Below are 12,071 nucleotides of genomic sequence, written 5' to 3' on the forward strand. Positions count from 1 at the left end.
TGAAATAGGCGAAGCTCACTTAGATGACATCTCACCCTAGCGAGGCTGTGAGCTTGCCTTGCTTTAAGGAGGTTTATTCTGAGACCACTTGGGCTACACCTTCAAAGTCATTAGCAAGCAAATGGACAGAGAAGGTGGCTATTCTGATCACACCTGCAGTGCTAAACAATTGAAATTCAGAGCCCTCTGCCTTAAAGCAATGGAAATTCAGACCCCCTAAAATAGGAGCTCTCAAAGCCTGGCACACATCTGGAAAATTACTTTGTAACAAGGAAAAGCAAGTAGAGACCAAAAGTGATTCATTTTCTATGCCAGTATCCGGGCTCTGAAGTACATCAAGCAAAATTTCTTGAATTTCTGCAAACAAAAGAATTCCCATGCTAAGCAATGAGGAATAGGCAGACAGTCTCAAGGATGAAGAAAAAATGCCCAACTAACTATAAAAGAAAGAAAAGAAAACAAAGCAGAAATACGGAGAGAAAAAAAAAAAAAAACACACCACAATGAAATTCGTTGTGGAAAAATGCTGTTAATACAACTGCATTGCAACTAATGGGAAATAAAAAGATGCTGCATGAGAGACAAACAGCAAATGCTCATGATATCGAAGAGAAAGTGGCCACAAATTAACCATGAACTGGTGGGGCATTAAGGCATCTGGCCTGCAGTACCCAAATGCAGTTTTAGTTCTCTGGTTTATGCACCTATCTTAATAATATCCCAACTCCATGCCATATGAAACCTCAGTGAGCACCAAGCCCACACGATAATTTGGTCTTGCAAGAAGAAAATGCAGGTGCAGAGGCCAAAAGGGCCCTACAGAGCCCTTTGGCATGGTATCCAACTATGCCAGTAGCTTACTTTTCTGGGAAAGTGCCTGACTGTATGCAGATGTAGCCATTGGTCTGCTTCCTCTTGAGATGCTCTCTAAACTCTTCTTCTGGCTCTCATTGCTGAGGTTACCCCGCTGGAGATCTCCCTAGTGGTGCTTGCAGCCTTATTTTCCATCCCACACGCTGGAAGGACCCCATTTTCAACATTTACTGTGGGTCTTTTATTTATTTTCTTTGGTCTTCCATCTCCATTGCCACCAACATGCAAACAATTTAAGGAGAATTCTTTCTGACTGAGGGAAGGAACATAACGAAGCAGGGAATAATAGATACAAAATGAGCATCTGTGGCTGAGAAGGGTTCCATGTTGGGCAGACATAAAAACAACAACAGCAAACAAATACAAAATCAATTAACCCATACCAGAGAAATTACCAAGGACTACATGAGAAACAAGATGCAGAGGTACAAAGCTCAGCCTGTCCTGAGAAAGTCAGAAAGGCTGTTGACAAGGAAGTTTATCATTCTGTGTCCTGCCAGCCTCCTATTACCGCATCCAGCAACCATCAGCCCACCCAAGTCCTGCTGTCAAAAGAGCTGTATGTTCTTGCTGACAAATGTAAAGAGTTGTGGAAAAAGAGGTCTAAAACCCCAAAACCTCACACACAGCACCTTACGGTTTTTGACTGTTATAAAACCACCCTGAGTAATTTCCAAAATCATGGCCAGACCCTAATGAATAATTTTTCAAAACAATATAGTGATTGTTTCTGTTAACATGTTGAGTGTACAATTTTAATTTCTTCATTTGGAGTTACTGGGTGCTCATAGGCATTATGTTCCTTTCAAGAGACAGCAGAGAACAATGTGGCTGCCCTCACTTGGGGGGCATCTTCTGGAAGGAGGAGGAAATTGTCCTTTTCCAAGAGCAATTGAGCAACTTTTTGTGGAAAAAGTTTCTGGAGTGCAGAGCAGGTCAGACAGAGCAGAGAAACGCACCAGGAGGAGGAGCCTGCAGCAGAAACAGAGAGGAGAGGAGAGCTCTGAGAGAGGCAGAGGACACGTACACAACCAAGGGCCCAAGCTGATGTAAATACTTCTCCCAGGATGCTGAGAGGGTATTGTGAACACTCTTTATGGTGCAGGAAGCCACTGAAAACTGTGTGCTGAGAAAAAAAAACAGAACATAAGGACACAGTGGGTAATGGGGCAGAAGGCAGAAATAGGTTAAGACTCTTTCATTTCCATTGTCTCCAAGCTTCTTTTTAAAAAATTCATTGTTCTAGCGTATCTTCTAATGAAATCATGTTCTCTTTGGCAGCATATATACTAAAATTTGAATGATACAGAGAAGATTAGTGTGGCACCTGCACAAGTTTGTTCAGAGATGGTGGGAAGGCTCCCAGGAAAAATATTGACATACCGAAACAAGTCCAGCAGCAGGCCACCAAAATGGCCAGGGGGCTAGAGTACAGGCATATAAGGAGCGGCTTAAAGAAATTAGCCCATTCAGCTTGGAAGAGAGGAGGCTCAGAGGAGACCTGACTTCTGAAAATAATTGATATCAGGATACAGAGAAGACAGAGCCAGACTCTTCTTGTAGGTGCACAATGATAAGCAATGGGCGCAAGTTGGAGCATGGGAAATTCTGATTAGATATATGAAAAATATTTGACCATTAACATGGTCAAATACTGGAATAGAGGATGTGGGGTCTCAATCTTTGGGCTGTCACGGGGTTGACTGGGCATAGCCCTGAGCTACATGATCTAGTTAGACCTCCTCTGAGAAGGGGGTTGAACTAGATGACCTCCAGAGGACCCTTCCAACCTAAATTCTTCTGTGATTCTGTGAAACTCAGCTTTCTAAGTTCAAGAGCTGATGTTTTTAGGTGGTCTTCATCTTAAACAGAAGGTGCAAGAAAGATCTCTGTCAGAGATGCAACCCACCCAGACTGATTAAAGAAATGTCATGGCATTTTGGTAGCTATTACTCCTCCTTATTTGGATGGTCTGCTAGACACTACTGTCTTGGGCACTTGGTTCACCAAGCTATTTCAAATCCCTTCTGTGTGTTTTACCTCTGTACCCTACTCTCAACCCATAACTTGCATCAGCACTAATCTTTATCCTATTGCTTATGCCCCGAGGATTGAAAAGATTTCTACAGGTAGTAGTCTGCATGATTGTAGGGTAATGAAGTTCAAGTTACACAGTTTGTTCGCCCCCCCCAATTCTTTTTCCTAAAAGGCAATATATATCCTCATCCAGTGCTTAGCCTGTCTTCTGAATTTCTAAATTATAAATGATAGTTACATGTTCACATCCACACGTATACACACATACCAGACATATCAAGTCTTGTGCATTTATTGTTTTCCATCTCATGCTTTCACAGAAACCCAGGCCTTCTGTATTTGCAATGCAGTAACCCAGCAGTGGTCCCATTCTTTGCTGTGCTGACCAGCTGTACCCCATGTGTCTCAGGAAGGTTTCCAGGCTGCATTCTCATTGAGAGCACTTAGGACTACAGTGTCTCCTGCACAGTCTTCACAGCCCTCCCTGTTGCATGGGTGGCTTTGCTCTTTGCATTAATACCAGGGACAGCCTTGTCACACTAGAAACACTTCTCTCCTGCCTATCAAAGCTGACAACATGTGAGAGGACACGTGAGTCACACAACTTGCCATGCCTTCCTTTAGTGCTGGCTTTTGTGTCTACAAGTAAGAGATTAATATTGAGAGGAGAAGTGAGAAGTCTGAAGTTCTCCTCTTAGATTTGCCACAGACTCCCTTCCAATCCCTAGTAGGCTACTTCATATCCACATCTCAGCTCCACCATATGCAGGGGGGGTGATTATAGCAACGTCACAGCAGAAGCCGTGACACATCCACAAAGCTCTTCACAAATACAAACTGCACAAAAATATAAATACTTTTCTGTAACCCCTTCAAAATAAAATATGCAGAAACCAGTAATTCCTCACAGTTTCTCTACTGGCATGGAGGAAGAAGTGGCCTCAATGGCAGAATGGTGAGTCTTTGCACACAATCTGTGATCTCAAGCAAGATTCACCAGTTTAATGAGATACTGCAAGTTAGTCAACCATTTCATTGCTTTGGTCCCTCAGAAGTGTGCTAGGCATTGATTACAATCAGATAGTGTAAGTTATTCTGGTTTGTTCAGTACCTCAAGTAAGCAGCAGTCACTCCTCATGTGTCTGAACTCTGATGCCAGCATTCCCACGCCACACCGTGTTAGACATTCAGACAACTGTGCTGATCGCATATTTCCTCTTGCTTTAATAGGCCTTTCAGGAATGAACAAGCATTCCCTTGTATACTACTATGGTTCCCATCACTTGATGGTCACACTTAATTAACCACTAGTTCAGTAGAGAGCCGGTTACACTTCATTTCATTAAGTGATTTCATGATCACCAGAGGTACACTGACAGCTCTGTTAGCTGCAGCGATGTAAAAAGGGGCAGCAGAGACAACAGTAACATTTTACAGCACCTCCTCTTCAGTGATTTTCCAGGCCCTACTCTTACAGAGTACATAGTTACTTACATTTCCATTCCCCTTTTTTTAGCTATCTCAGACTTGAAGTAAGACAGACCATATCCTATTAGTAGTACCTTTAGCAGTGTTGGTCACTGTATCCTTAAAGTCATCATTTTTTATATAAAGTATATTACTGAGAATTTCTGCGTCTGTCCTCCCTCCGTTAGGCTGCACTGTTCATGGCCAGCAAATCAGTGTGATTAAAGGACAATATCTCATTTAAAAACATAAGCAAGAATCAATCAGAAAATGAGAAAACGTTAAAAGGTTCTCCAGTGGGATAAACTGGGCAGTTTAAAAACACTCTAAAGTATCACATGATAGGAAAAACACCACCAAAGTTACATACGTTAACATAAGAACATGCACATTACAGGATAACCCATGAAACAGCACATTTAAGCTGCATATCACAAAAAAATTCTCACAATAGCTGATGCTCATTAATAGGGATATGTAATGGACAGATGGTTTAATATTTCTAACGTGAAAGTATTTTTTTCTAATTGAATGGCGAGAATATTTCATGGCTGTACTTCAAACCTAGATATAAAGGTCAGTCTGCCCATGTTTTAAGCCATATTTCAGTTTAAGAGAAGGAGAAGTGTTAGGAAAATACCATCATAAAGGAGGATGAGATGAAAGAAGTATAGATGCCTAGCGCAAACCAAAATCAATGCTACTGACTTTAATTTTTTTGTGAAGCCCTTTATCTCTGTCACAGACATATGTGTTCAGAAACTGTGAAAATCCATTTAAAAATTTATTTCATACAAAAATAGCATCTTTGCTGTAAACATCTAGTCTTTTGTTCAGATCATATGAAGAGATATGTATGACTTACGATAAGCAGACGAGAAGAAAACCAGAAATATCTTGTGCTAGAGTTTCAAATGATACGTCCACTTGTTACCCCTATTCCTTAGAGTTCTGTTCTATATGAGGATCATGAGAATCACACACTGATGAAAAGCTTCCTACAAATTTCATCTCTTTTCACTTTCCTGTATGTGTTACTCTATTACGGTTTGTGATGAGACAGATTTGTCACTGGAGTCCAGAACATAAGGGAGCTACTTGTTTCAGGAGGTCCTGGCAATTCTGTTTCCTGTGCATTTATGAATTCACATCTATTCCAAAAAAAATACCGCATCTAGCTATGGAACTAGGTAATAATATGTGGAAAAATGCAGCATGCCATCCCCCATGCAGCTCACCACACACTTACAAGAAGTTCCATGTAAATGGTGTGAGCCTTTCCTTAGAATTTGCACTTGTTACTGACAAGGAGACAACAAAAAAAGCCAATCACAGAATGTTAGGGATTGGAAGGGACCTCAAAAGATGATCTAGTCCAATCCCTCTGCCAGAGCAGGAACACCTAGATGAGGCTACACAGGAAGGCGTCCAGAAGGATTTTGAATGTCTCCAGAGAAGGAGACACCACAACCTCCCTGGGCAGCCTGTTCCAGTGTTCTGTTCCTGCGTTGCTTTTCATAACTGGTCTGCACAAAATATTATTATAAACAGTTTATATTCCTATAACATTTTTCTCATAGATACTTTTCATAGTAACTGTGGTGGATCTGCATCATTGTTCCAGCTTTAAAGGCAGAGTAAATGATATGCCAGGCATTTAAGTGACCTGTTCAAAGTTGTGTAACAAGTTACAGACATCCTGGCTGTCTCCCGTCCTCATGCTCTGCAAAGTACACCCCAAATACATTTTGTACGGAATCATTTAACTCCAGATATTGTAAGCAAAAAGAAATTACATTACTCGGGTCTTAGTAGGGTGATATTTTGTGTATGCAATAAATCAAGGAAAAGGAAAAGAGCAATGGGCTTTGAACCAAAAATGCAAATTCATGGCAAGGTCATTCAGATTTGGTTATCAAGAGAAGAAGAGATTCTTGCTGATTTAAGGGGAAATCACAAGGGGTTTCAAGATTAGATCTCCTGTTCTGCTAGCACACAAACCCTAATTACTTCAAGAAGAACTTTGCATTTTTTCAGGTAGGTGAGGCATAGATCAATAATAACAATGACCTTTCTAGTGTACTTATGAGCAAAAGATTACTAATTGTAACAGGATCTAAATAAACATCCACCTCTATGTCTCTTGGCTGGATGATTTGCAAAGCATTTCTCATCTTGCATATGACATATTTTAACTGATCATTTAAAGAGCAGTTCTCATGTACCTTCATAAGTTTCTGGGTTACCAGCTATTTGCATTGATTGGACACTTCTGTTTTAAAGTGCTGTGCATTCTTTGTGGTGCTAGAAAAGCAACATTATTGATAATAAAGACAAGATCCAGCAGGGAAAACAGGAGAAAATCCAACAAATCTTCGATTCATAGGAGACTCAAAGCTGCATGATTCAAATACCAGAAATTTACTTTCAGGAATTTTGGCAAGTTTCTATAAACAGTAAACTAATAGTATTTTTCCTTGGTATTCATTATAACAACATTAATAGTAGTGGATTTTTTTTGCACATGTTTGATTTTAATACCCAAATCTGTGGGAATTCCTCTGGTATTAAACAGGACAAAATTAAACATCAATTACAAAGTCATAGTTGAAAATCTAAAAGCATCTTTATTGAAAAAATTGTTCACTTTCCTTTATTGACAAACATCACTTTCCAAGGTCTCAAACATTACATGACTCAAAAATCACAAAGAATTATTTAATTTGTGCTCAATTTGTAAATATGCGGCTATATACACAAAAACCACTCCCACAATTTATCATGTTGCTTCCCCATTATTAGAATTATTAGTCCCATATCTCACTGCACATGAACTTAATTAAAAATGTTATCAGGTGGAAGGAGAGAAAGAGAGCCTATTCTAGGAGTAGAAGAAATTGAAAGAAATGTAGGCAGCAGAAAAGCATGTCAAGTTTCTCTCACTGAGAAGTGTGATGGCAATTTGGCAAGAGCCCCACAGTCAATAACTTTCTGTTACGTACAGTTCTCTCTTTCAATTTCTAACGCATGTAGTCCAATAAGAAAGGCCAATCCCTTGTTCCTCTCAGTTGCCCACCTCTCTGAAGGCAGCATTTCCTCTCAGTTAAACATACATATCTTAACATAAAAACATTGCATGGAAACATCCTCTTTTTTAACACGCAGATACTCAGAATTTGAAGATTTAGTCCTCACTGAAAGTCTTTGCCAACATAACTGCTGCTAATGGTTATGGCATTTTTTCATTGGAAGGCATAGACACAGTGTGACAAGAGCATTCTTGACCTCCATCCTTCACATCAGATTTTATGTACGTCTTCCATAAACATGTGAATTCTTATTTTGTCTCACAAGCATGTAAATCAATTAATTTTGCAATCGCCAAACAGCTGAAAAGACATAGCTCTGGGCTACAATCCCACATGTCTGGACACAACAGCTTTTAAGCACCTCTTCTCCAGAAGGGATCAAGTGGAAAAGCTCTGATTATTTTTTCCTAAAGAAGAACACAGGCTCAAAAAGAAGTGACAAAGACTAAGAACACATCCATGGCCTTGAATCCAGGGGGTGCTCACCTGCATCAGGGGCCTGTGTAGTCAGCCGGAGCCTGAGCCTCTCCTCCAGTGGTAAAGGCATCAGGTCCTTCCTGGTGATCACCCCAACCACTCGGTTCTTCGGGTCAACAACAGTGAGGTGGCGCAGCCCCAGGGTGCGAAAGATGATGTAGGTGCGATGCAGTGAGAAATGAGCTTGGACTGACATTGCTGATTTATTTACGTATGGCTCCTGTAAAGCAAAGAGAGAAGACATAGGAAGAACACAAAAGTACAAGGGCATCCCTTGCCGCAGGGGTGGAGAGGAGAAGCAGAGGAAGGAGGCCAGGGAGAGAGAGGTATCAAGCTTGAGGGACAGGAGCCAATAAGAACATTAGTTCTTCTCTCCTGGTTCCCCATCCCCAATTATACCTAAAACATCAGGAAATACCATAGTAAAAAAACTCTTTCTTTTTTTGGTAAACCATTATGTTCACACTAAATAAACTATTATGACTGGAATGTACCCAAGTCTCACAGGCTAGAAAAGCAAAGTTGAGCTCCATTGATATGGTCAGAGTTCTTACTTGGAAATAGTCAGTGACCCCAATATTTATTAAGTCTTAAGACTTTTTATAGCGGCTATCTCATTACACAACCATTTATGACATCCTGTAGTATTTTGCAGCAAACACTTTTAAGAGTCACTTCACATAGGAAGATACACTGTGAGGAAGAGGACAAAGAAAAGAATCACATGACTCTGAGAAGAAGAGGGCCTCCAAGTTCTAAACTCTGGTCACTGAAAACTATGAGGGCTATAACTGTTTCTTGATAGAACCAGAGCTGCAGACCATTTTATTGTTAACCAAGCCGGTTTTTATAGCTTATATAGGTGTTCACTAAGTTTTTACTTTTCACATAATTGTACAGTCTTCTTCTTATGACTTGGCCAGTTTCTGTCAAGGAAGATGTAGGAAGATGTATTATGCTTCCCAAGCATATCCTTTCCCAGACAGAGGAAAAATGAAGCAAAGAGATGATAAAATAATATAAATAAATGCACAGTACGGAGGGACCTGTCTCTTCTCCTTTCATTACAGGACTGATGAAATGTTCAAAGCCATAAGGAGGAAAAAAATTAAAGGTAAAAAGGTTTCCTTTTTCTATACCGCATATAATTTTGCTGTAGAACTCACTGCCACAGGAAACCATTAAGCCTGAGAATTCACAATGAGCATTTCTGTGGAGATCAAAAACAGAGCTTTCATGAGTGACAAAAACAGTTTGTTGGAAGGGACACTAAACTTTGTGCTTCAGGGATCACATCAGGTACTAAAAAGCTAGGTGTCAGTGTGAAACCTAATTGAGTGGAATATGTTTCCTATAAAAAGTTGTGTGGCCCAGTGGCATGAGCACTGGATGGCATCTCAGCTGAACTGGCTGCTTCTCCTATGCATGACCTCCGCTTGAACTTCAGAAAGCCAGGTGTCCTCTTTCCACCTCAGTTTCCCCCTCTATTAAAAGGAAACTTTTAAACCAAACTAAATTATGGATATCAGGAGCACTGTGGGTTTTATAACTTTTCTCTCCTAGCCATTCTGAACACATGGAATTCAGACTGGATAGATCTCCAATTTAGTCCTATCTTCTTTACACATGAGTGAAGAGGACCTGATCTTATATCTTTTTAAATAAAAACCATTCAAATTAGGGTCTTTCATCTGGATTTCACAGTGTGTCCCAAACTCAGTTTCAGTGCTGTAGACTGGAAATTTTCCAAGGCAGAATATACATTTATTTTGTTTATAATTTATTTATTTTAGGCCTTGTTCAGTATACCAAACACATTATTGCTTTTGGACCCAGTATTTCAGTGCAGTATTTAGGAAATAAATGTGGCAATGTCATAGCAGGGATTAAAAGAAAAAAAAAGGAAAAGGGAAAGAAATATAGCTTTATTTATAAGTTGATGTATAGGCACTGTACTGTAATGGAGCCTAAAATCTCAAAAGCATTGCTTTATATTTGCTTTATAGGACTATAAGAGCCAAATAATGACATTTAAATGATCTATTCCATTAACATTGTATCATTTTGTCAATCTGGAATGTATTTTAATCAAAAGCCCCCTTGAAATGGTCTCCTTTGTTGTATTTTCTTTTTGGCTCATTTTATCAACATCTGTTATGTTTATACAATATGAATTAAAACTTCGGAATGCTGTTTGTACTCAGCTACTTTTGTTGAGAATGTAACATCCCGGGATTGGCAGTGTTTATGTAAATCAGTGCGGCTGACACAGCCATCATAAACAAATGAGAAAATATAACAAACACATTGTTCATGGAGGAAATGTTTGTTTTTAGAGTTGGCTTCAGTCTTACCAGATTGATGAAGAGTTGCTGATACCGCGGATCTGTAGTGTAGAGATTCAGCAGCATGGTCAGGCGCGACAGATTGGGCAGCTTCTCGACTGTTATCTGGAATAGGCAAGAATCCATTTCTCTTTTCTTCTGCACTGTGCGTTACAACCCAAGGTTCAAAAGCTTTCCAGTTTGACTCAAGAGAAAATTTTCTAGCAGAGCTCCACTGGCAGAGCTTGTCCCAACTTCATAAATTCTTTTGCCAATAAGGCTTAAATTAGCAATTTAAAATAAAACAGTCTTCACTAACAAAAATATTTTTTTTCCTTTAGTGTAACTGTATCTCTATTAAGACAATGTAAATTTTATTGGCTTGAGGGTGAGGTTTTTCACGCTGTGAAAATTCACACACTAAGTGGTAATTACATGATAACATAGTGCAGAAAAACACAACTAAACTGGCATCAGCCACCAAATGAGCTTCAGCCTTCTTCCATAGGAATACCTGTTTGTATCCTGGCACCTCATCCCACACGTAATTGCCCTGTTCCTTCTCAACATTGTTTTACCAGCCAGATTTCTATGTGCAGACCAAGCTTCAGTAATACAGGATGACTTTCCAGTTGTGGCTCTATAAATTGCTCAAACCTCCATTAATAGTCTTGCCTTGGTAACGCATGGTTTTCTTCTACCACACTTGATGTTTACTGTTCCTAAAAATCCTTTCGTCATCTATCAAAGGAAGAATGCTACATGCTTTTCAAGTTTGAAAGCTTTCATAAACACTCGTCATTCAAAGAGGTGCTATCCCATACAGAATTAAATATTATAATAATTCTGCTACCCACAAAGAAGTTGAGAGAGAGAAGATTAGAACAGCCTATCTGAGCAAGGAATTTCTTTGCCAGCACTCTTGCACAACTTTCAGATTCCAAGTGGTATTATAGTTTATGACAGCTGTCCCCGGAAGGTCTCTGCTCATCCTTTAAATCATACCTGACCACTTTATCTCAACCACATATATTACTTTATCTCTTCATTCATGGAGAGCTCATCCTAAATCATCTGATATACATGCTGATTAAACAAGCAAAGAGTTGAAAGAAAAAAAGTTTACCTTCTCATAGGAGAGAGGAAGAGAAGAGGAGAGAGACTCGTCGTTTGCCTCTGATTCAAAGATGTGCTCATTCTCCAGCAGCATGCACAGCTCTAACCTAAGGTTGACAAAAAAATAAGGTGCAAAAGAGGGAGAGGACTCTGTTCACTATGAGGGGCAAATTTTAAAAAGCAAGCACACAGTGTTTTACCATCAGATATGTGATGGATAGAGTATTAGTGGGCTGACCACATATTTCTATCAGCAATAGCAGCATCACACAGATGTTTTCTGGTTTAGGTTTGGCTATAGGACATCAGCTATCCTACATGTTCTTCTTGACCTGGATCAGCCTGCTTGGCAGGAACAGCTCATGCACTGTCTAGTTTGCAAGACAATACAAATAATAAGCAAATACAGTTATCTGAATATAGATAGATAGACAGACTGTTGTTTCTTCCCACATCCTTCTTAAATAACATCTACATTAAAGCATAGGATCTGCCAAAAATTCATGTCATTTTAAATCACTGGTGAAACCTCCTGTCACAGTACTGCACTCCAGAGTTAATTAAGGTATTTCATATTCTTGCTGACTTAGTCATATGAAAATGGATAGCTTTATCAATTAGTACATCATTTCAAACCTCTTTTGGAGTTCTCCCCTTCTGCACCACACATAAAAAGCCTTGACAAGCA

The 12,071-nt window shown here is 39.6% G+C and overlaps 1 protein-coding gene across 1 annotated transcript in view; it reads right to left on the minus strand.

Annotated features, from left to right (window-relative positions):
• Positions 1 to 1,883: 1,883 nt before the first annotated feature.
• Positions 1,884 to 12,071, minus strand: part of LOC309435932 (chloride channel protein C-like) — a gene marked incomplete at its 5' end in the record, with an annotated part of 85,125 nt that continues 74,937 nt past the window's right edge. Inside the window, 4 exons of the mRNA XM_082044689.1 lie at positions 1,884 to 1,999; positions 7,953 to 8,163; positions 10,298 to 10,393; positions 11,394 to 11,490. Of these exons, the coding sequence (XP_081900815.1) occupies positions 1,968 to 1,999; positions 7,953 to 8,163; positions 10,298 to 10,393; positions 11,394 to 11,490 (436 nt within the window). The 3' untranslated portion in view covers positions 1,884 to 1,967. The remainder of the gene's footprint in view (positions 2,000 to 7,952; positions 8,164 to 10,297; positions 10,394 to 11,393; positions 11,491 to 12,071) is intronic.

Source organism: Streptopelia decaocto, assembly GCF_964273445.1.
Source record: "Streptopelia decaocto genome assembly, chromosome: 2".
Taxonomy (NCBI): domain Eukaryota; kingdom Metazoa; phylum Chordata; class Aves; order Columbiformes; family Columbidae; genus Streptopelia; species Streptopelia decaocto.